Source organism: Schistocerca nitens, chromosome 2 (assembly GCF_023898315.1).
Source record: "Schistocerca nitens isolate TAMUIC-IGC-003100 chromosome 2, iqSchNite1.1, whole genome shotgun sequence".
NCBI lineage: Eukaryota > Metazoa > Arthropoda > Insecta > Orthoptera > Acrididae > Schistocerca > Schistocerca nitens.
The window spans coordinates 316,053,887-316,080,607 of NC_064615.1; the positions used below are offsets into that span (position 1 = coordinate 316,053,887).

A 26,721-nucleotide genomic window follows, 5' to 3' on the forward strand; every position below is an offset into this window, starting at 1 on the left:
AGGTTCGTTTCAGCAGTTGCCAGAGAGTGCCAGATAACAGGTGCCACTGCGCATGCGCAGCTCCGATGATGCAGGAAGGCCACATATTTGTATGTGTAAAACATTAAAAGATCTTGCATTATGTCATAAAAGAAACAAGACATCAGAGGATACTCAAAGAGCATGGGAATTTTGTGAACCATACTAAAATGCATAATTCGGCTTAAAGTGCACATTCGTATGTCCAGATTCAGATGTAAATTTTCTTGGAGTACCAGTACTGTATTATCTCATGTTTGGTTCTTTATTATGGCATAGTGACATATGTGCTAGAAGATGAAAACGTGCACTTGAAATGCAGCGATCAGTTGAAACTAGCCAATAGTGTGGAATAAAACAATTCGTTTCAAATAAATTAACTGTCTCAACAGAAAAGGTTAATAAAAGCCAAATTTCTTTAACAAACCAACAAAAATAACTTCATTGTTCTGTAAGACAATTAATGCTTGACTGTCAGAAAGGTGGAAATAAAATAAAATCTGAAACTAATAACATATTTTAGCCTTCTGTAATTATGTGAAAGTATTTTAATTTACTTGATAGCTTCCGGCCACAGAAATCTGTTTTGTTTCCATTTGACGTGAGAGCAATAAACGAAAAGGAGACAGCAAACTCACTTAATGTAAACACAGGTAATGTGGAGACTATCACCTCCCCATTACAACTCAAGACTGTTCTGTGCTTCAGGTCCAGATCTACGATATTTCCGAACCAGGGCAATATTAGATAGTGGCGTTCCCCCTCCATTGAGTATTTGAGGTAGTACGTCAAAAATTTAAAAAAAGTCGACTTTTCAAAATATCTTCATTTTGCAGCACACATCTTTCTGAAGAGTCTGATACATAAAACCTATATGTTCGAGGGAACGTAAGACATGTTATTTGGTTGTAAGTGTGCGAAAGTGCAGTGCTATGCCTCTTCACACAGCATTCCTCCATCGCATGTCTCTGTATTTCGCTCTGTGGAATTCAAAGCTGTAATATTTTGTAATGGGCGCTATCAAACTACATTCAGGACAGTGGAAATTATAATATCCTGTGGTGCCTCTCCTGCTCCCAGTCGGCCAGTCTGACATCCTGCCCCTCTTAAAAAAAAACCTCGCAATTAATACTGGATGGGATTATTTGTAAGCGGCAGAACAAGAACTCTTCAGAAAATTTGCAGTCTTTACTGCTTATTAGCTAATAACTTGCTGTTTTGTGTGACATAAAATTAAGTATAAGGTACATAAAATGAGTAAAGACAAGAGACAAGCAAGATAGTACACATTTCTTCAATCCTTAAGTCCTAGAATTTTTTCTCTCTAATCTTGCCACAGCTTTATATGGCATACTTTCCTTTCTGGGAAAGAATCTATAACCTCATCAAAGTTCGTCAACGATTAGCTACATGAAAAAAACGAAATGTCGTCGCCTAATACTAGAAAAGCTCTTAATACAAATAATACGTAAGACTGGTGTGGTTTCTCGATCTGATTACATGTATTTTGTCACTGTCTGCTATATAAAACAAAATAGACCTGCCTAATATTGCAGCAATTGTTACACACACTAAATAAACGAGACTGTTTTGGCACAAATGGTCATTTTTATAACACAACAGAATATAATTTACGAAGTACCAATATAAAATGCCTATTAGGCCAACTACAAGCTAAAAGTTTTATGTCAGGAAATAGCTCCTGACGCACGAGATCAAAGAGTAGTAGTACGAAACTTTTACGTAAATTTGGAATCGTCCTATTCTTCCATAATTTGTGAGAGTCCCGTTTCTTCTCCTTCCTCGTTCTAACAACAATATTGTCATCACTAATTCTGTAACTATTCCTGCCAGTGTCAATACTTATTCTCTGGTTAACTTCACTAACTGCCACAGCCACCGGTTTAGTTATCCCGAGTTTATTCTCCGGTTAGGTGTTATTACGTGTTCATACAACACGTTTTCTGTGCTACTCACAGAATAGAATTTCAGCGGCTGCTAGCTGGGGACTGTATAACTAGCCCTTAGTAGTGTAGCGGTCTGGCCAAAACTTTTCTGTCAAAATTTTGTTTTCTTGGATACACGGAGATGATAATACATAATCTTTGTTATCTGTTATTCCTGTTAGTCTTTTATTTCCACTGAACCACATAAACAGAGAATGTCATTCACCCGTTCAGCTTTATTTGACACAGCTCGTATAGCCCCATGCCCTTTTGTCTGCAGGAAAGTTTATTTCTAGATGTGATGGGGATTCACCTGGCAGAGACATCACATACACTACGCATGCATTCAAAAATCAACTAACGATTCATTCAGAAATCAACTTAGAATTTGTTCAAAAATCAACAGGGATGCATTTCAAAATCATATGAATAATTGATAGCTGGATGCTAGGCGCTTTGTGAAACAAGGTCTTTCCCTCAATACTATGCACTTGGTGCACCCCCCTGCCCCTCCCCCCCCCCCCCCAAATGAAATTGCCGGCCGGGGCAGATACCCCAGTTTGCCCCCATCCCCTAGTTCTGGGCCTGTTGCGCATACGTGAATCTGGCAGCTTAGGCATACCAGTAAAATTTTTCCAGACAGCATCTGGCTGCCTGCTGCTATTGCTTATACAGCTAACTGCGACACTTCTGTCGCCAGAAGCGGGAGAAGGTACTACTCATACGCAACTCAACTGAGCGCGCGCGTGAGCTCACTCGCAACCACTCAAACAAATCTAATGTAAGCAGTTGTGACGTCACACTAATCGGAGGTAATTTGTTGTTATGAAGCATTGCATAATCTTCCTAAAGCCTTTGACACATTTTGCTGTTGCCAGACATTTGTATGAGCACTGATTTGTTATTTTATATGGCGCATTTCCTTTGTAACTTAAGTCTCCCCCCCCCCTCCCCCCTCTCTCGTTCATGTTTTATTGCTGCAATATTATTCTGCAGTAGCAAGATACAGTACTTACCAATCAAAGTTACAAAAATTTAACTGAAAAACTAAAACAATGAAAAATTCCTGGAATTCTAAAAAACTCCCAGTTTTCTCCCGGATGAAAAAATTCCTGGGTTTTTCCCAGATCTCCCGGGTCGTATACACCCTGCTCTCGGGCCTCCTGCTCTGCGCAGTGTGCTGGCCGCAATGGACTTCCATGCACCTCCTGTTCTCCAGTTCTCCAGACTTGCAAGTTTTGTCGCAAGACCTGGCCGCGCATAGTCTTGCTGCCTGTGTTATGAGGATACAGCCATGGTCAGCCTCCCCTCCATGGGTGGCGCAATAAATCTACAGGCAATGAGGTCCCCACCTACATTCCCTTCCAACAGGCACCACCATGCTCCCACATGCAACACTGCACACGTCCACGCATGCACTGCAGCTTTCCTCACCTGTGGCTGCCATCACAATTGGACATCGGCCTGCATCTCAGTGTGGTGTTGCTCCACCTCTTCCCCAGTAATATACTGACATTTCTGGACTCTCCCGTTTTCCTTTTACACCTCTTTGATGCATGTTTTCCTCTGTGCCTTCTTCATTAACTGGGTTTCCTCCTCTTTCAGTGCCTTTATCTTCATATCTTCCAATTCATTTCTTCCTTGAGCATAAACGCTTCTTCTCTCTGACACATCTGTGCCATCGATCACTTCTCCATTGTTCAAGCTCCTTGCATGCTCAACCCCATTCTCCACTTTTTGGTGCCTGTATCACACCCAGCACCCCTGGCCCCCCTCTCCACCTTCTGTTCATCTCCTCCTTCCCTCCAGCCATCTGTACACAATGGCTTTGCCTTCCATTTTTAAGGGGGGAGGGGCTGTAGTATCTGGCCCTCCGCCTGGCAATGTACAACACAGAACATACATGCGGCTGTGGAGTTGCCATACACTCAGCTTTCCACCACAGTCAGACACACACGGCTATCCCAACTCTTGTCGTACACGCCACTCTGTGTACATGCAAGAGGACAACAGAAACATTAACATCCCTCTGCGTACACGCCAGACTAAAGCAGAATCGACGAGACGAACCAGCTTCATCCGCCAGCAATGCAAGCAGCCGACTGCAGTGCTGCAAATGCGACACTGAATTTCATCCGGACAGAATGGGACACGGGTCCACACCTCATGTGATCCTCACAGAAATCCTTCTGCCAGATTACTTAAGATGAAGCATGACAGCTAGCACAGCACTCACTCCAAGCTCAATGCTGGCTGTCCCTTGTAACTGATCCACTGGAAGCAATCTTCAGCAACAGTCCTCTGTGCTATCCTGCTCTCCGACTGGACCTGTGAAATTACAACCAATATTCCTAACTTCTCAGTTCACTGCAGAATCCTTGAACATGTTCTCAGTTCAAACATAATAAAGTTTCTTGAGACTGAGAAACTTTTGTCCATGAATCAGTGTAGTTTTAGAAAGCATCACTCACATGCGGCTCAGCTTGTCCTTTTCTCATATGATATCCTGCAAACTAAGGATGAAAGGTAATGGGCAGATTCCATATTTTTAGATTTCCAGAAAGCATCTGACATGGTGCCCCACTGCATGCTGTTATCAGAGGTACGAACATACGGAATAAGTTCACAGATATGTGAGTGTTTTGAAGATTTCTTAAGTGATACAATCCAGAATGTTGTCCTTGATGGTGAAGGTTCATCAGAGACAAGGGTATTGTCAGGAGTGCCCCAGGGAAGTCTGATGGGACTGTTGTTGTCCTGGGGACAGGGTGGGCAGCAACCCGCAGTTGTTTTTTGATGATGCTGTGGTGTACGTCAGGGTGTCAAAGTGGAGTTACTATAGGAAGATACAAGATTACTTAGACAAAATTTCTATTTGATGTGATGAATTGCAGTTCGCACTAAATGTGGAAACATGTAAGTTAATACATATGAGTAGAAAGTACAAAACCTCTAATGTTCGGTTACAGTGTTACTAGTGTCCTGCTTGACACAGTCAAGTCATTTAAATATTAGGGTGTAACAGTGCAAGGCAATACAAAATGGAGTGAGTATGTGAGGACTGTGGTAGGGTAGGTGAATGGTCGGCTTCAGTTTACTGGGAGAATTTTAGAATAGAGGAAAGAGGAGACCGCATATAGGATCCTGGTGCAACTGACTCTTGAATACTGCTGGGTGCAACCTATTCTTGAATACTGCTGGTGTGTTTGGGATCTGTACCAGGTCAGACTGAAGGATGACACCAGAGCAATAGAGAGGCAGGCCACTAGATCTGTTACCAGTAGGTTTCAACAACACTCAAGTGTTACACAGATGCTTCTGGAACTCAAATGGGAATCCCTGGAGGGAAGGCGATGTTCTTTTCGAGAAACACTTGAGAAAATTTAGGAAACTGCCATTTTAAGCTGACTGCTGAATGATTCCACTGCTGCCATCATACACTGCACATAAAAACACGAAGATAAAATTCAAGAAATTTGGGCTCATACGGAAGCATACAGTCATTTTTCCCTCACTCTATCCGAGTGGCATAGGAAAGGAAATGACTAATAGTGGTGGTACAGGGTACTCTCCGCCACGCACTGTTCGGTGGCTTGTGGATATCTACATAGATGTAGATGTCATTGATCCAGCGCAGCTCAGGACTGTGACCAACATCTATCTGCCTGCACCCAAACAAGAGCTGGTCACCGGCTGGATAACCATGTAGGACAGCCACAGGACACTGACGAGACACTAACCTAGGACACTCCTTTGGACTATAGTGAGAACTGTCAAAACATGCCCTTGGCACCTCTTAAGAGCAGACCAAGACATGAAACATGCACAAACTCTTTCCCATCCTCCAATCCACATGACAGTGCTCAGATCCTTTCCTTAAGTAATTACACATATCTGTTCCTTTTTTGCCTCCTTACAAGCATGTGTGTTGCTATGTCACACAAGTTATGGTACATTTTCACAATCTACCATTGCATTGTCACTTTTCTACCTGCAACGGCTCTTACCTTCTTCAACACAGAGATAATTTGTAGGTCTATTGCTTATTTTCCTCACTTCTCTCTTTAGTTTCAACTTCTGTCTTTTCCTTGATATTGTACTCTGTCTGAATTACTAAGCCCTCTGAACTTGTAATCTCACTGTCACATTCATCTTCATACCTGCACATAGACCTGGCTGCATTTTAATGACATTTTGGATCCTGAATTAAGAACGTTTTCTCCTTTCTACCATACAAAAGCAAAAATACTGTACTCTTGACGTAACAGAGCAATAGGGATTACCCTACTTGTTCTTATTCACTTACAATTTTTATGGCTTCTCTTCATTACTAACGGATATATTATATGTATACTAAGTTACCAAATTCATATTCATGCAGTATTTCACTAAATTTTATTATTCACAGTCTGCTGATGAAATAGCACATTTTGTAATGACCGAATCATAAAGGATTGTCCAAAAAAAGAAAAATCATGTAAGTATGAATATTAGCAGTAAGCCTTGTAACTTCGATGGAGACATACAATGCAAGCCGTTTTCATCAGTTCAGTACGAGGTCATATGCGTTGAGGGAAACATTGATTTTACATGCACTGAATGTGAACTGGAGGTAAAAAGGTGACAAAGTCATGTACCATCTAAAAATAAACGGGCCCAAATGCCGTATATGGAGCCCTCAAGTGTCTAGCACTACAGTCACTTCCATGTTTATGTGTAAATGAACCTAAGTGTTCAACTAGAGAAATAGAATCTGACACTGTGTATACCCAAATCCTAATAAAGTTACAGGCTGGTGTAGCCATTCACTTAGGTAACTGAGCAGAGAACCTCTTAAGCTTCATCTATGTTTTACACTTACTGAAGTTATAAACAAGTGTCTGTTCTCTTCTGCTTGTTCATTGCAACACTTGACGAAGCATTAAAAAGCAGGCCAGTAAGCCAACACAAAGTTTAATTTCCTTATCACTACCATATCTACACCCTTAGCCTGGCATTCGAGTCATTCTGCATTGTATCCAACCACAAAGACCTGAAAAATCTCAGCTTCATCCATTGCCATCTCACTCATAAAGGTAGCCACTTGCATGCCAAGAGATGGGTGACCTCATATCCCCCACCACTACTGATTTGAGTGTGAGTTTCTTAATAAGTGTATTGTGACTTACGTTGAGTGATGACATTTTTTTTCTTTTTTCAAAAAATAAATAAATAAATAATAAAAAAGTTCATGAATTACCATATCCATGAACTCCACAAAATTCCACCTCTTTTTGTTTATTTCTAGACTGGCGTAGCTTGTGTGAAACCTCTCGTTCTCCTCTTTCAAGCAAATGTTTTACTTTTTCTCAAAAACTAATACTTCAAAAATTATTCTTATTCAAAATGTTCGTTTTACAGAATGTTCCAATCTTATAATTTTGTAGTCCTAACTTTTATGTTTCCAAAGTGTACTCCTTAAACTGAAATAATCTGTCAGTTTATCAATTATTTCGATTGGAAAATATCATTATCTATGAAATTCTTGGTTAACTTTGGGAATGCTTGTGCATATTAAAGCTTTGCTCCCACAAGATAGTACTGATTGTGTTGCTATTTTCTAATTAGACTGCTTTTAGTTTTAAAAAAATTACATCACTGTCCATTGTATCTTCCATTTTTTCTATCTTTTATGCTAATACCCAAAACATAATAGTCATGCATTTTACTGTTTTGTAATTTCTGTAATATGCATGCTTTAAATAGGCATTCCACGCAAAGCCTCATGGGGTCAATGACCAGTAGTTAAAAAGTGAAACTATTACGTCATTTTTGTGTGAAAAATTCTGTCAAACCACTCGTTGTATGTGTAACTTATGGATTCGTGTACTGAAAACTGGATCCTAAAAAGAACAAGCTGATCATCTGAACTGCTTATTAACAATAAACATGAGTGAAAAAAGGAAAAGAAAAGGAATTTTAGTATTTTACAGTTAACAGTTTGGATAACCTAGCAATTATTATAAGAAGTTTCGACTCATGGGTTTTAATGAGACTAAAGAGGCATCAGACAAGTTATTAAGGGTACATTTTAAGTTCAAAATACAGCATCTACCTGTAAAAGTTTTGATGTCAAGGCTAAGGTTTTGGTCTAGTTAGGCAACTACAATCATTTAATATTAACATTTAGCAAATATCATATATTATATACACTACAATCACATCCATAATGAAGGTAAGCATTATACATTTTTAAAGAAGACTTACTCTAAATCACTGTTCGAAGGTAGTTGAGAGGTCTTGCTTTCAAATGCATCACGGACACATTTCTTTACATGTTCCTCTTCTAATGGGAGGAATGGTACATAATGATCAATCACATTGCCAGCAATAGTATCACTTCCATGAAGGCCACCTATATAAAAGATAAATCAAACACAAGTGAATTAATAGTAATCACACCAAAGACATAATCAAAAAAGCCTTCACTCTGACACTGATGGTCTTCTTGGTTATTGCAAGTTTTTTATGACACTGTGTGTGTGTGTGTGTGTGTGTGTGTGTGTGTGTGTGTGTGTGTAGGGGGAGGAAGGTTAGGGTGGTAACAATGTGGCGTGGGAATCTGCCAAAATTGCACTACGCACGAACAAAAGTAAAAGTATTTCGCTGTTGTGCCCAACTTGTTGCACAAAATCACCCACTTGAAACTGCATGTTAACGAATAACACAGGTACCGCCACAAATGACAACCATTCATGTAAGATCCTGAGCACGTATGTTCCTCACTGGCTTCCCTCAACTCTGCCATATAACTGCCAATTTAACAAAAATGTTCCGCCATTTAAAATCAAATAAACAAGTTACAAGTTGTGAAAGTAGTGCCTTCTTTGCTGGCCCTTCTGAGACCTTGTAATACAATGTGATAACCTAGATTAAAATACAAAACACATGGACATGCACTAATAAATATACAAAAATATATTGGAACACATATAACACATTCATTAGAAGCATGTTTTTGCACATTTTATGGTGGTGTCGACAGATTTTAGAGCAGAGTCATCATAATCAAATGACAAGTATCTTTATTAATCACCAGTATTATTAATCACTGAAAATACCACTAAATCACACAAAAATGTATACATGTTACATATTAAAAAAGAAAGGTAAAAGGTCTCGGCTTTATATGCTGGTTCATACAGAGCATATCTGTGAAGGAGTATAACTTCTGGCATGATTTGCGTATTTAAAATTAATAAACCGGGCTTTAACTAGCTGTGCAATGGCCACAGGTCTGAGATCTTCAGTGGCTTTAATTAACACCTTCAGCTATTGCCTAATCTACTGTTTGTTTAGATATTTCAGTGTATTACATAATTATTATTTCTACATGTTTGTCAGGAATATCGTTTGGATGAAAATCGCATTTCCTATAATACTAAATCTCTTCAAACATTCGCTGACACAACCTCCAAAGTAAAGTAAAGTTCATGGGTGAGGTGTCAGAACCATTTCTGATCAAAACCGGTGTTCAGCAGGGTAACTGTCTGCCTCCTATCGTTTTTAATCTGGTTTTGGACACAGTCATCTGAGAGTGGGGAAATAAGACTATTGGAGTGTCAAACAGAGGTAAGTCCATGATACAGCAACAACAATATTCAATATTATGAAAGAGATAGATTGTTTCTCATCATATAGAGATGTTTCCAGCCACTGTGATTTAGAAACCCATAGAACTTGGAAGACCTAAAAATGACACCCAAATTCCATGCCTAACTCTGGCAGGTGATCTGGCAATACTAACAGATGACAAGGAACAATTAAACAGAAAAAATCTATTAAGAAATGTGCCGCACGAGTTGGCCTCCAAATATCTTTCCAAAACATCAAGTACAACTATTCAAAACACCCTACACAAAAACTGATCACAAAATGTGGATGAATCAGGAGAGTTCCATACTTGAAGTAGTTAGATGAAATCGTTAAACCTACAGGGGGAGAGAAAAAGGCACAGAAAATTTGGATGCAAAAACATAGGAAAATTCACAGTAAAATCTACATTTACAATAAAAATGTATGTCCACATGCACCAAAATCAGCCGCTATAACGCAGTAATCAAGGCTGAAGTCTTTCAACACTAGCAAAATGCTCTCCACAGAAAAGGTGATATGGAAGATATCCTATGAAAAGAAAGCAAAATTCTAAGAAAGGTACTTGACCCCATATGTACAGAAGACAGATAGACTAAAACCCCGAAAAACTATCAAATCTCACAGTAGACATATCAACATGCTCCTAACAACAAGACTCACTCATGAAATTACGATGTATTTAGAGCAACTCAAAACCGTACCCTGGATCCAGCAGGTCAAAAAGGATTTAGGACAGACTCATATCAATAGTAGGTAATGTAAACCTTTTAACTTCATTTTGTTAATTTTGCAAGTGAAGCAAAAACTGTTTTTTAAAAAAATAATATAAAATGATACAGAAAATTGCTACATTGTAACAGCAAAGTAGAAGCCTAATTACTGACAGATTTGAGAAATCCATGCACCTTCAAATCTATTTTTGATCACGGCATTATTAGTTACTGGAATTACGAGTTTTCACAGACAGATGAAGTTACAACGTTTTCACAGCCTGCCATCAATATAACTCCATCAGATATTTTTTAACAGAAACTTATACACATAAAAAAATCAACAAATGGGAAGTACTGTCAGAGAATGAAGTCTCCACCAGATCAGGAATAAAGTGGAGAAGGAAGAAAAAGAATCTACAGAGAAAAACTGAGAGCCATTTGAAATCTCTGAAGATTGAAACATAATAGCTCTGCATGATCTGACATGGTCCAATGTACCTAATAATAATAACAATAATAATTTTCTTCTCTGATTGTCAGAAATAAGTGGCCACACCTAGAGATGAAATATTTTGGAATTTTCATGACGACATCTGACATCTTGCCCGAGAACCATATTTACAACTACTCCATCTGGTAAACCTCAAGCAACACACAATAATACTTCACTGAAAGGTTTAGTGGCAATTAATTTCTCTCATTGTTATGAACATTTTAGTATATCTGACTGCATACGGTACTGTATATATTAAACCATAGTTCTAATAGAGGGAAACATTCCACGTAGGAAAAATATATCTAAAAACAAAGATGATGTGACTTACCAAATGAAAGTGCTGGCAGGTCAACAGACACACAAACAAACACAAACATACACACAAAATTCAAGCTTTTGCAACAAACTGTTGCCTCATCAGGAAAGAGGGAAGGAGAGGGAAAGACGAAAGGATGTGGGTTTTAAGGGAGAGGGTAAGGAGTCATTCCAATCCCGGGAGCGGAAAGACTTACCTTAGGGGGAAAAAGGACGGGTATACACTCACGCACACACACACATATCCATCCACACATATACAGACACAAGCAGACCTTTAAATATGTCTGCTTGTGTCTGTATATGTGTGGATGGATATGTGTGTGTGTGCGAGTGTATACCCGTCCTTTTTCCCCCTAAGGTAAGTCTTTCTGCTCCCGGGATTGGAATGACTCCTTACCCTCTCCCTTAAAACCCACATCCTTTCGTCTTTCCCTCTCCTTCCCTCTTTCCTGATGAGGCAACAGTTTGTTGCGAAAGCTTGAATTTTGTATGTATGTTTGTGTGTCTGTCGACCTGCCAGCACTTTCATTTGGTAAGTCACATCATCTTTGTTTTTAGATATATTAAACCATAGTTCTGATTTTATGAATATAACATTTTACCTTATTTTGTTGCCTTGACACAGTCCATCATTAAATACTACATGAAAAGTGGAAGCACCATTCAAGAGATTTTCTCCCTGTTCACACCAGGTAGAAACCCGGAGTACTGGTTTCTTTCTACCAGCGGCATGTGCCTGCTTGTCCAGCACACCCATATCCTCTGCGTTTGATTATTCCACATTTATGTTTCAGCTACACTGGCCTGCCCTGTTCATTTGAGATCTCTGATACCTATTCTTATGGCTACCAAACATACAGCAGTGGGCATAATCTTAAAGGTTTGCAGATACCTAAAATCTGCTTTATTGGCACATGTTGACTGTGTTGTCAAGACTGTGCAATCTGTGAAGCAAGTTCCTAAAAAATTTGAGGCCCACTAACTATAAAATATGTCATTAACATCAGGTAAGCCTCCTTTAACACTATAGGGTTAAAAAAAAAAAAACAGCTAAGGCAAGCATCAGCGTTGACATTACAGCAAACAGGTTATGGTACTACAAAAAAGTTTATTATTACAATATGTGATGTGGAGCACAGTCTGAAAAGATCTCAGCCTGGCAGTGAAAATGACAATTTACGCTTTCAAAAAAGTTTCACGTTTCAACATAATCTCCTCTAATATCAATACATTTCATCCAGCGGTGTTACAATGCCATTATCCCCTTCCCATTGACTTCTTGACTGGACGAAAAGTGCTGACTAGTGAGGAATTTCTTCAGTTTTGAGAATAGATGGAAGTCTAAGGGAGCCAAATCTGGGGAATAGGGTGGATGTTCCAGCACTTCATAGTGCAGATCCCTCAGTTTCCCCCATTTGTGGGCAGGTGCATGGTTCTGCTGAAGATGATTTTTGCCTTCATAAGCCAGGTCTGTTTTCATGACTGCTTCAGTCCATTTTCCTTAAAAGATAAGAGTAGTAACCTCTAGTTATGGTTTTATCTTTTTCACAACAATCAGACAAAAAATTCCTTTTGCATCCCCAAACACCAATGCCATGATCTTCCCTGCCAATGGTACCACCCTTGCCTTCTTTGGAGCTGAAGAACCAGCTTCTATCCACTGCACAGAGAGCTGTTTGGATTCAGATGAGTTATTGCGAATCCATGTTTCGTCCACTGTCACGTATTGATGCAACAAGTCACTTCTGTTTTCTTGAAACACACCTTTCGGAAAGTGTTGTACAAATGTGTTTGTGATCTGTAGTGAACACATGTGGCACCCACATTCCACAAAGCTTTCTCATGTTCAGTTCCTAGCGCAAGATGACCAACATGTTCCTTTTTCCTAGAACATTAGAAATTTTACACACGTTTATATGCCAATCTTCCAAAATCATATCATGCACTCAGTCAATGATTTCTGGTGTGCTTGCACTTTTTGCACATCCTTGGCATGGACCATCTGAGACATTTCCATGGCATGTTTAAAATTGGCCACCCACTTCTTCATACTGGAAATTGAATGTGTAGAGCTGCCATAAAGATTTACAAGCCTTAAACTAATTCTGGGTAGTGTTAAAGCTTTTATTATGAAGAATTTAATCACTGCACAGTACTCAATTTTTTTCAATTTTTCAACTCCATTCACACCACAACTGCTTCCTACAGCCCACTGCTGACTGGAATGTTTTTGTAATTTTATGTGGCATCTACTAACATGTGTATCAATGTACAGGGAAAAAAATCACGTGAATAATGCTGCTAACTCTGGGCGAGGCTGAGAACTTTTCAGACAGCTCTCTTAACAACTTACTGCTGATGGGTCGCAGAAGTGCTGCCAATTTGGACAGTATTTTTGCTTACCCACACAGAAATCTAAAGGGATGCACAGGGAGTTGGTGAGGGAGGATTAAAATACCAAAAGAGAAAAAGAGAAAGAAGTTGTATTAACTAACAACAACTTGCCAAAAGTCATGCAATCTCAACTGACAACCGAGTCATACATATCCATTTGCTATGGTAACAAAAGGCAAATGGACACAAGGCACGTATGTCATCATTCGAATATCAATAGATGTTTAAAATCTCAACCAGGCTACTGGTTTTTCAAAATAAAAAGTAAAGAGGTCATGAAGATCTGCTTCAACTTTAGCCAATGATTTCCCTTCACTCCACGTCTATTCCTGTGTGCAATACTTAATGGATTTATACTGTGTTGACAAGGAGTAAATTCAACAAAAACAAAGCAATAACACACAATTTGAATGACTGCTGGACAGACCTCCAACATATTTTGCACAAATGAAGAGAGACTACAACATATTTTTCACAAAAGCTGACAATGGGATTTGTCAAAGGCTCCACTGCCACTAATACTACCATTATGCACCGCAAATCTCATTATACTTTTGCATACTCCTTGTGTCTATAATAAGGCAAGGATGAAACAATAGGCTAGAAAATTTCAAGCAACATGCTCTGAATATTTTAATAATAATCAGATCCTTGAGAGTTCTAGTAAAAATACCAGATGTAATGCTATCACACCAGGTTTACATCAGATAAGAGGCACAGTAACTTAGCAATTCGATTAATGCTAGTGTCACTCATTTTTTATAAAAAGAATTCAAAACTAACACAGACTATCCTTTTCCCAAACATTTCAACTGTCAGATGTGATGGATGGACACTATGACAGGCCTGGGAAAAAAAGGGGGGATTGAGAGAGAGAGAGAGAGAGAGAGAGAGAGAGAGAGAGAGAGACGTGTTTACATTAGACTATTTACATTAGACTATCAGGAAAAAGCTATTAACTGTCAAGCAGATGCATCAGTTTGCATAACATGGGTGGGCTTGTGGTGTACTTTGTACACATATAAGAATAGCTGTGTTTATGTTACCACGGGAAACATGTATAACCAAAATCACAGTTTAACCTCAGATTAAATAAGCAACGATAAAATAAACTTATGTTATATGAGCTAAATCACTGTTTAATTATACAATAATCAATTAAACTTCCATTATATCACTCTGTTGCCATTTACAAGTGTTATCCCAAATTAATGATCAACTCGAAGCATTATGCAGCGCAGGTGCATCAAATCCCTGCCAATTATCTTGTAGATAACTGCCTCATTTTGGGACTGTACTGCTAGCTCGGAATCTGGTCATATTCTTGTACAGATCATATGTTTTTTTCCTCACCTAGCTCACTATTTATTTCGTAGTACTGCTGCTCACTTGGGCATGTGACACCACCACTTATCACCTTGTTAGCTGAAGCAATATGAAGGAATAGGTACATGATCACAATTGTAAAACAACAATGAAATGGTAAAAGAATGTTATTTGTGACTGGTGCACTTTATACATAGGTGCACACTCCCAAAGGTTAACTCAAATCCAATCCCATGCAGTAACTAGGATTCCTGTTAAATTTACAACTGGATCACTTGACTTAAGGCTGTGATGAAAACTTGTAAACATGCTTGGACTCTATTTAGCCATGTGGGCAAGTGTATGGGTGTACTGTGCTCAACTGTTTTAAGATTTTCTGACATTTATCCAAGAGTTACTTCTGCACCATACAACAGGTGTTCATAACTTATTCAGCTGATGTCAACAAACTGAGCTAGAGAGTAAAACCACGATGCTTGATATAGTGGATTCCTGCATTCTGCATGACTTTTAATGTCAACAGGTCATCCTTCCTTGTCATAACGAATATTTGTTGACCTGTAGATAGTTTTAGATTGAAACCAGTTGGGGGGGGGGGGGGGGGGGGAATGTAATACTATAACAGCTTTTCATAGTTCTAAGATTTCTCTTCGGATAATTTAAGATTTGTGGAACACTACCTGCAGAAGTAATTTTGGAAACTGACAGTAAATAAGTAGTTATACAAGTAAGTATCTAAGTAAGTACAATGCCAATAGTGAATTGTCTAACAGTACATGTCATGAAGGAATCACGCCAAAGAAAAATGTTCAGAAGCAATGGGCACTACAAACAGATGTACAGAAATTTATTTGGTGGAGAATAAAAAATGAGGTGATATAATGATGAAATGGCTTTTTGGACTATACATTTTATTTATTGCATTTACTTGTGCTCCCACAATCTTTCTCTAAACTGACTAGAGTGTTAATGGAGCACTGCTTTGTCAATACCTCTAGTGTATGAATGTTACAAAGTGATTTTTTGGAATGATCTGAAGTGACAGCAAAACTTTGCAATTATATTACAGACAGTGATTGGATCTTGCTTGTGCAGCTTTCAGGAAACGAATTAAAATAATCGTTGGGGAGACACATTCTTCCCTTAGTTTCCAAATGCACTAGGACCATCTTCAGAAGTAAGGTAAAGTACTGTTTGTAGAAACCAATAATATAAAAAATTGAACACAAGTTTCTTATGTTCAGTTACTGGCCAATTCTCTGCCACAAACAGTGTTGTTGTTGTGGTCTTCAGTCCTGAGAATGGTTTGATGCAGCTCTCCATGCTACTGTATCCTGTGCAAGCTTCTTCATCTCCCAGTACTTACTGCAACCTACATCCTTCTGAATCTGCTTGGTGTATTCATCTCTTGGTCTCCCTCTTCGATTTTTACCCTCCACGCTGCCCTTCAATGCTAAATTTGTGAGCCCTTGATGCCTCAGAACATGTCCTACCAACCGGTCCCTTCTTCTTGTCAAGTTGTGCCACAAACTCCTCTTCTCCCCAGTTCTATTCAATACCTCCTCATTAGTTATGTGATCTACCCATCTAATCTTCAGCATTCTTCTCTACCACCACATTTCGAAAGCTTCTATTCTCTTCTTGTCCAGACTATCTATCGTCCATGTTTCACTTCCATACATGGCTACACTCCATACAAATACTTTCAGAAACGACTTCCTGACACTTAAATCTATACTCGATGTTAACAAATTTCTCTTCTTCAGAAACACTTCCCTTGCCATTGCCAGTTTACATTTTATATCCTCTCTACTTCGACCATCATCAGTTATTTTGCTCCCCAAATAGCAAAACTCATTTACTACTTTAAGTGTCTCATTTCCCAATCTAACTCCCTCAGCATCACCCAATGTAATTCGACTACATTCCATTATCCTAGTTTTCCTTTGTTTATGTTCATCTTATATCCTCCTTTCAAGACACTGTCCATTCCGTTCAACTGCTCTACCAAGTCCTTTGCTGTCTCTGACAGAATTACAATGTCATCGGCGAACCTCAAAGATTTATTTTTTATATTTGCATTTTAATACCTACTCTGAATTTTTCTTTTCTTTCCTTTACTGCTTGCTCAATAAACAGATTGAATAACATCGGGGAGAGGCTACAACCCTGTCTCACTCCTTTCCCAACCACTGCTTCCCTTTCATGCCCCTCGACTCTTATAACTGCCATCTGGTTTCTGTACAAATTGTACGTAGCCTTCCGCTCCCTGTATTTTACGCCTACCATCTTCAGAATTTGAAAGAGAGTATTCAATCAACATTGTCAAAAGCTTTCTCTAAGTCTACAAATGCTAGAAATGTAGGTTTGCCTTTCCTTAATCTTTCTTCTAAGGTAAGTCGTAAGGTTAGTATTGCCTCACGTGTTCCAACATTTCTACGGAATCCAAACTGATCTTCCCCGAGGTCGGCTTCTACCAGTTTTTCCATTCATCTGTAAAGAATTCGCGTTAGTGTTTTGCAGCTTTGTCTTATTAAACTGATAGTTCGGTAATTTTCACATCTGTCAACACCTGCTTTCTTTGGGATTGGAATTATTATATTCTTCTTGAAGTCTGTGGGTATTTCGCCTGTCTCATACCTCTTGCTCACCAGATGGCAGAGTTTTGTCAGGACTGGATCGCCCAAGGCCGTCAGTAGTTCCAATGGAATGTTGTCTAGTCCCGGGGCCTTGTTTCGACTCAGGTCTTTCAGTTCTCTGTCAAACTCTTCACGCAGTATCGTATCTCCCATTTCATCTTTATCTACATCCTCTTCCATTCCCATAATATTGTCCTCAAGTACATCGCCCTTGTATAGACCCTCTGTATACTCCTTTCACCTTTCTGCTTTCCCTTCTTTGCTTAGAACTGGGTTTCCATCTGAGCTCTTGATATTCATACAAGTGGCCCTCTTTCCTCCAAAGGTCTCTTTAATTTTCCTGTAGGCACTGTCTATCTTACCCCTAGTGAGATAAGCCTCTACATCCTTTACATTTGTCCTCTAGCCATCCCTGCTTAGCCATTTTGCACTTCCTGTCGATCACATTTTTGAGACGTTTGTTTTCCTTTTTGACTGCTTCATTTACTGCATTTTTATATTTTCTCCTTTCATCAATTAAATTCAATATTTCTTCTGTTACTCAAGGATTTCTACTAGCCCTCGTCTTTTGACCTACTTGATCCTCTGCTGCCTTCACTACTTCACCCCTCAGAGCTACCCATTCTTTTTCTACGGTATTTCTTTCCCCCATTTGTGTCAATTGTTCCCTTATGCTCTCCCAGAAACTCGGTACAACCTCTGGTTCTTTCATTTTATCCAGGTCCTATCTCCTTAAATTCCCACCTTTTTGTAGTTTCTTCAGTTTTAATCTACAGTTCATAACCAATAGATTGTAGTCAGAGTTCACATCTGCCACTGGAAATGTCTTACAATTTAAAACCTGGTTCCTAAATCTCTGTCTTACCATTATATAATCTATCTGATACCTTCTAGTATCTCCAGGATTCTTCCATGTATACAACCTTCTTTTATGATTCTTGAACCAAGTGTTAGCTATGATTAAGTTATGCTCTGTGCAAAATTCTACCAGACGGCTTCCTCTTTCATTTCTTCCCCCCAATCCATATTCACCTACTATGTTTCCTTCTCTCCCTTTTCCTACTCTCGAAATCCAGTCACCCATGACTATTGAATTTTCGTCTCCCTTCACTACCTGAATAATTTCTTTTATCTCATCATACATTTCATCAATTTCTTCATCATCTGCAGAGCTAGTTGGCATATAAACTTGTACTACTGTAGCAGGCATGGGCTTCGTGTCTATCTTGGCCACAATAATGCGTTCACTATGCTGTTTGTAGTAGCTTACCCGCACTCCTATTTATTTATTTATTATTAAACCTACTCATGCATTACCCCAATTTGATTTTGTATTTATAACCCTGCATTCACCTGACCGAAAGTCTTGTTCCTCCTGCCACCGAACTTCACTAATTCCCACTATATCTAACTTTAACCTATCCATTTCCCTTTTTAATTTTTCTAACCTACCTGCCCGATTAAGGGATCTGACATTCCACGCTCCGATCCATAGAACGCCAGTTTTCTTTCTCCTGATAACGACGTCCTCTTGAGTAGTCCATGCCCAGAGATCCGAATGGGGGACTATTTTACCTCCGGAATATTTTACCCAAGAGGACGCCATCATCATTTAACAATACAGTAAAGTTGCATGCCCTTGGGAAAAATTACAGCTGTAGTTTCCCCTTGCTTTGAGCCGTTCGCAGTACCAGCACAGCAAGGCCATTTTGGTTAGTTTTACAAGGCCAGATCAGTCAATCATCCAGACTGTTGCCCCTGCAACTACTGAAAAGGCTGCTGCCCCTCTTCAGGAAACACACGTTTGTCTGGCCTCTCAACAGATACCCCTCCATTGTGGTTGCACCTACGGTACGGCCATCTGTATCGCTGAGGCAAGCAAGCCTCCCCACCAACGACAAGGTCCATGGTTCATGGAGGGGGCACACAAACAGTGACTGTGGATAAATTCAGCTTACCAGAAAAATTTAATACCTTGGAACCAGTGCAGGTAAAGGTGATATCATGCCATGTAACAACATACTGATAACACTGAGTGGACAACAGACTGATAATACTGAATGGAGAGAGCTGAAGATTTTTCTGGTTCACCATTTAATTATTAATATCACTCAAGACGGCGAGAATTGGCATCCAAACAGGCCATGTAATGTAAACTTCAAACACCTGATCCACACCACTGGCCTGAGACCACAAAAACTGTTAGCTTCTTCTATTTATGTTGGCTACTAGCACCACTTCGCCTCCCATGAAAGGATACTGCAGAGTGCCACCAAAGGTAACAAAAGCACCAAGAACTGATCTCCAGACCTCTGTTGTATGCAGTTGCTTCAAGATGTCACAATCGTCGCTTCATAAGCAGACACAACATGATAGTTACTACCATCTCATAACATGCCTGTCTCTCCATCACCTTGGATGCAGCGACATTTACAGAGCAGGTAGCAATTGAGTAACACGATAGGCAGTCGAGAACTTGCAGCAACTATGGTAGACGCTACCGTGCAGTCACACTGAATGCTTCGCTTGCATTCGGCACTGTGAGTCATCAGCAGTAATGCAGTAAGCTTCAACTTGTCGCCCTTGTTTCTGGCATCAAATGTTGATTTCCATCGTTTGCATTTCTAATTTTCACTATACAACTCTCACAGTTCGATTTCACGGTCTTTACTGAGCTTCTTAATGTGCTTGTCATGTATAATACCTGGCCTACAGCAGGAAGGCAGCAAATTGATTGTAACTGTGAGCAGAGAAATGTAACTGCGTAACAGTGCTACCTTAATTTGTGTTCCTTTAGATTTGTAACATACTTTCATGTTTAACTTCACTGAAGGCCATTCACTTGTTACAGATTTCCCCCATCCCTTCTTTATTAATTATAACACTGACTTAATGACAAACCCGTGCAAGGAAGTGAAGAAGACGGACGCCTTTGCAGTCCAGGGAAGGAAGATCGGCAAGTGAGTGACACCCTCACTATCTGATTGAGAAAAAATGTTAGGTTACCCTTCACTCTTTTTTTAATCTCAGTCGTCACTAGCATGACAACAGCCCTGGTGACTGTAACAATCCATTGCGACAAAGTGATAGAAACTCCAGTCACTACAAACTGAAATAGAATACGAAATGCAGACAATAATTTTGAAAACATTGAATCAAATTTTTAAAACAATGGTGGGTGATACAGCTTTTTGTTGTATAAAGATTCAGCACAGTAAAAACCACCTTCATTGGTTGCTTGTGCTATTGAATGCAGTCAAATGCATCGCTTGAGCTTCCATGGGAAATATGTAGCCTTCTCATTTATTCTGTATTAAAGCATATCATTCCGAATAAGTGTAAAGATTCTCTTTTTAATTTTCACCTAAAAGTCTTCATGATAAGTGGGTAATTTGGCAAATGGAATACAAGTGTCTATGTGCTGCTTGTATTCTTTTGCCACTCCTTTCACTTAGGGTGCTTTGCCTGTAGGCCAACCGACGGAGCTGATAAAAATCCTTTAATACAATGTCAAGCTTCACTATATTATTTGGTTCCTCGAAGATCCTCCGACAATACTGTTGTGTTCCTGTCAGATACAAATTTCAGTTATCATTTCTAAAATTTTCGAAGGTGCATTTTGCATCAGAAACAAAGCAGTTGGGAAACATTTATCCACATTTCTGTGCGAGCCATCGTAACATGCTGTTATCTGCATTGATTCACCAGCGTAGATTTCACTTATTGCTTCGTAAAACTCTTCTAGACAGCATAATATCCAGCACAGGCAGAAAACGTCTCAGCTCTGTGTTTGCTTAACTATCATGAGAATCACAACCCATTGTTTCTTCCACTCTCCAGGGACTGGCTGATAGCTCTCTTTCTCCCCTCTGCCTCATCATAGCGCCCATCATTGCCATCACCATTGCCATATCATCATTACTACCACCACAACCACAACCACCGCAGATGTCAATTATTATCAATGTTATAATCATTATCATGATGCTTGCCAACATCAGTTATACTCGTACATAGGGCTTTGTATTTATTCCTAATCACTGGAGCTATTAAAAAAAGAAAAAAAAAAACACTTAGTTGTCATGAGTTTTGTGTTTCTCTTTATTCTTAGACTATCATCAGAAATTATGGAAATCCATTAAAACAACCCCAACAGCTCTTGTGACAATACTAAAATAAAAATAAAATTATATTCATAGTGAAAGTGATTTTTAACTGTACATTAGAGAACAGAGACTGAAGGCCTTGAAACAAGAGTTTATTTATATCAATGTAATAAGAAAAGCTCTCACCATGGTGGGGGATAAAATTTTTGAAAACATAGTGAGCGATCTCCAATAAAGAAAAATATATTTGCAATCAAGACTGTTTTAAATTTTAATTTTAATGGTGGGGGATACTTAAACAGTGGACACACACATAAGAACGAACTGTAATATAGCATCTCTGGTTATGAGCTTTGTATTATTTCTCAAAAAACGGAGATAATGTAGATTAAAATTTATTCCAATCCATTGCGGAACGGTGGTACAGCAACATTCTATTGCGATTAATATTAAAGAATGTCCTAGATTGCAAAATGCTCTTTATTGGCTCAAAAACTGTGTGTTTCACCCAGGTAGGGCATCATGAGGTTACCTCGTGATGCAGCACAGAGTAAGACCACACTCATAAACTGTAAACATGGCCCTGGAACAAAGTGCTAGTGGCCGATCCGCTCTCACACAAGGTGTACACAGCATGATCTTACTCTGCACTGCTATGACTGATGACCCACATTGCACAAGATAACCTGCCAAAAAATTTCATTCTGTATACTAGTACTGTATTTTAATATTAATAATGTAGATTTTCTTTGGCTTGTATTTCAAGCATTTCATATTGTATTTTAAGTCAGTTCAATTTCTAGTACACTGTGAATTTAATATCCTGTCATTTTGACTTCATGGAAACTTGTTGCTGGTGCAGGTTTGCAAATGATAAAATTCAGGAATAACATAAGCTTCCACATAAGAGAAAATTAAAGTCAGCAACATATTTTAATTTAACCAGCCAAACTCCATGAATTTTTTATGAGCCTACCTATTGCACATCAGTTCCACCAAAGACGTGTCGTCATCTTTATTAAATTTACTGCTTGTCTTCCATCTAGAATACCAGACTATACAGAAGTTCCCTGAAACCATTACGCTATCTAAATTTGTCTTAGTATTGTTGTTGGACTCTTTAACACTGATACAGAGATGAACACCCAGCATTAACCATCTTGATTTGTATGGTTTCATGGCTGTACTGTGTATGGTGTAACTTTTTGCCAGTCGGCAAAACTGTCTGATGGCTTAAACTATGACAAAAATGCACACGCCTTCCTCGTCCAGTTGTGTTTATGTATCAAAAGCTTTTGGACTGTCAACATTATTATTCGCACTCAGTAACTCCCATTTTTCTCGGTTTGCTGCTGTGGTTTTGCTCGTGCACAGCTGATGATTCCTGGCAATCATGAAACTTCCTGGCAGATTAGACGAGATAATGGCAGAAGTAAAGCTGTGAGTACCGGGCGTGAGTCGTGCTTCAGTAGCTCCGATGGTAGAGCACTTGCCCGCGAAAGGCAAAGGTCCCGAGTTCGAGTCTCGGTCGGGCACACAGTTTTAATCTGCCAGGAAGTTTCATATCAGCGCACACTCCGCTGCAGAGTGAAAATCTCATTCTGGAAACATCCCACAGGCTGTGGCTAAGCCATGTCTCCGCAATATCCTTTCTTTCAGGAGTGCTAGTTCTGCAAGGTTCGCAGGAGAGCTTCTGTAAAGTTTGGAAGGTAGGAGACGAGGTACTGGCAGAAGTAGAGCTGTGAGTACCGGGTGTGAGTCGTGCTTCGGTAGCTCAGTTGGTAGAGCACTTGCCCGCGAAAGGCAAAGGTCCCGAGTTCGAGTCTCGGTCGGGCACACAGTTTTAATCTGCCAGGAAGTTTCATATCAGTGCACACTCCACTGCAGAGTGAAAATCTCATCCTGGCAATCATGTTTTGGCTTTCTCTCGGTTTGCCTCTTGTACTTTTATACAGTTTTTGCTGTTGTCCACTCCATTTCCACAGCTACTCACCATTTTCTCAGCGGCTGCCTAGTGGTGCTCCCTAGCCTGGGTGGTGCATTACTAAATTTGCCAACGTCTTGGAGGTCCATGATCAAATTCTCAAAAACAAACTTAATTTTAGAAAGAAAAGTGAAAGGTACATACAATGAAAAAGTTATTACTTGATAGTATTTACTTCTTCAAGTACCATTAAAAGAAAAAAACAAAGAAATACACTCCTGGAAATGGAAAAAAGAACACATTGACACCGGTGTGTCAGACCCACCATACTTGCTCCGGACACTGCGAGAGGGCTGTACAAGCAATGATCACACGCAAGGCACAGCGGACACACCAGGAACCACGGTGTTGGCCGTCGAATGGCGCTAGCTGCGCAGCATTTGTGCACCGCCGCCGTCAGTGTCAGCCAGTTTGCCGTGGCATACGGAGCTCCATCGCAGTCTTTAACACTGGTAGCATGCCGCGACAGCGTGGACGTGAACCGTATGTGCAGTTGACGGACTTTGAGCGAGGGCGTATAGTGGGCATGCGGGAGGCCGGGTGGACGTACCGCCGAATTGCTCAACACGTGGGGCGTGAGGTCTCCACAGTACATCGATGTTGTCGCCAGTGGTCGGCGGAAGGTGCACGTGCCCGTCGACCTGGGACCGGACCGCAGCGACGCACGGATGCACGCCAAGACCGTAGGATCCTATGCAGTGCCGTAGGGGACCGCACCGCCACTTCCCAGCAAATTAGGGACACTGTTGCTCCTGGGGTATCGGTGAGGACCATTCGCAACCGTCTCCATGAAGCTGGGCTACGGTCCCGCAAACCGTTAGGCCGTCTTCCACTCACGCCCCAACATCGTGCAGCCCGCCTCCAGTGGTGTCGCGACAGGCGTGAATGGAGGGACGAATGGAGATGTGTCGTCTTCAGCGATGAGAGTCGCTTCTGCCTTGGTGCCAATGATGGTCGTATGCGTGTTTGGCGCCGTGCAGGTGAGCGCCACAATCAGGACTGCATACGACCGAGGCACACAGGGCCAACACCCGGCATCATGGTGTGGGGAGCGATCTCCTACACTGGCCGTACACCACTGGTGATCGTCGAGGGGACACTGAATAGTGCACGGTACATCCAAACCGTCATCGAACCCATCGTTCTACCATTCCTAGACCGGCAAGGGAATTTGCTGTTCCAACAGGACAATGCACGTCCGCATGTATCCCGTGCCACCCAACGTGCTCTAGAAGGTGTAAGTCAACTACCCTGGCCAGCAAGATCTCCGGATCTGTCCCCCATTGAGCATGTTTGGGACTGGATGAAGCGTCGTCTCACGCGGTCTGCACGTCCAGCACGAACGCTGGTCCAACTGAGGCGCCAGGTGGAAATGGCATGGCAAGCCGTTCCACAGGACTACATCCAGCATCTCTACGATCATCTCCATGGGAGAATAGCAGCCTGCATTGCTGCGAAAGGTGGGTATACACTGTACTAGTGCCGACATTGTGCATGCTCTGTTGCCTGTGTCTATGTGCCTGTGGTTCTGTCAGTGTGATCATGTGATGTATCTGACCCCAGGAATGTGTCAATAAAGTTTCCCCTTCCTGGGACAATGAATTCATGGTGTTCTTATTTCAATTTCCAGGAGTGTATATATGTTGAAAATACTCCACCTGTCACTACTTACGTCTAGGGAAAAGTTTATTTACTACAAATATGTTTAAAGAGTTTCCACGAGAGAAATAAAATAATGGTGTTATTACCTTTTTCATTGAAAGCACCACTGGCTATTAGGTTTTCAAAATCACTTAATTTGAGATCATTACGTTTTCTCCCATTTTTGTAAAGCTCAATCATTGTCCTAGTAATTACATTACTTCCAGTGTTGGACAGAAATATGAAAATTGCATTCCTGAAACGTAAAATCAGATTAACCTTAATACAGAATATAATCACTAGCACACAGAAGACCATTTTACTGGTGAAAAATTTGCAAAGCACCATTTACCATGACAATATGAAAACTGGCACATAAACAGGTGATGGAAACTTTAAGAATCCATTCAAATACCAGGGTTAAATAGTTAAATTACTGGACAAGATGGGATTAAATGACGAAATTTGTATATGTGACAATATGCCAGCAAAAATTTTAAATCAGTAATATACAATGATAATTTAAGACATACCACTGACTTTGAATATAGAATCACTGAAGTATCAAATGCTTAAAAAAATTACTGTTACACTGCAGATCAAGCTTAATTTAGAATATAATCACTGCCACACAAAAGACCATTTTACTTGCAAAATATTTTCAAAGCATCATTCACCATGACACAGATGTGAAAACTGGTACATGAACAGGTCATGGAAAGTTTGAGTATCCATTCAGTACCAGGGTTAAATGATTTTCTTTTTACAGTAAAAGATGGGATTCGATGGTGAATTTTGTGCAGGTGATGAAACACCATGCCATGACAAGACTTGTTCTGGCCTGTGCCACTTCACAAGGAAATCCTGGCTTATGTTGTGCTAAGACATTATCGCAGAGTACTTAGATTTTAAGGTCACTTGTGTCGAGATAATATCTAGATTCTGTGGTGAACACTACTTGATGGCATCTCCTAAATGTCCCAATTACAACAGACGTGCCAAACTAATTTCTTATGTACGTGTGTGTGTGTGTGTGTGTGTGTGTGTGTGTGTGTGTGTGAGAGAGAGAGAGAGAGAGAGAGAGAGAGAGAAGGGGGGGGGGAGCACATACGGGTGATGAAGGAAAGAGCACTAAGGTTTTGCCTGTAGTTGGACTGGAACTAAGCAAAAACATTCAAGTGCTGGGTTCCCAAATAGAGTTATGGGTCAACATGAACTGTGGTACAATGACAGAAAAGCATGATCCTATTTTCTTGGGGGGAAAATTGAAAGTCATGGGAAAGGGTCCACATGGAGGGAGGAATATGCTTTTCCAGGCTGCAAGTGATCAAAAAAAGTCAAATTACTTCAGATGAAAAAAAGGGAAGATAATTTGCTTCAGTTTCAACAATATCTAAAGGTATACCTTCATCTGTACTGATGACAAAAGCCTCTTTAACAGGACAGTGTGGCCATTGCCCACATATCTGGCGATAGTGGACACTTACCGCATAACATTTCTGCAG

At 40.1% G+C, this 26,721-nt stretch overlaps 1 protein-coding gene across 2 annotated transcripts in view; it reads right to left on the reverse strand.

Annotated features, from left to right (window-relative positions):
* LOC126236086 (torsin-1A-like) overlaps positions 1–26,721 on the reverse strand; it is an 81,851-nt gene that overhangs the window by 17,335 nt on the left and 37,795 nt on the right. For both annotated transcript variants that reach the window (XM_049945150.1, XM_049945149.1), the window contains 2 exons: positions 25,324–25,472; positions 8,211–8,358 (listed from right to left, as the gene is read on the reverse strand). In XM_049945150.1, the coding sequence (XP_049801107.1) occupies positions 8,211–8,358; positions 25,324–25,472 (297 nt within the window). The remainder of the gene's footprint in view (positions 1–8,210; positions 8,359–25,323; positions 25,473–26,721) is intronic.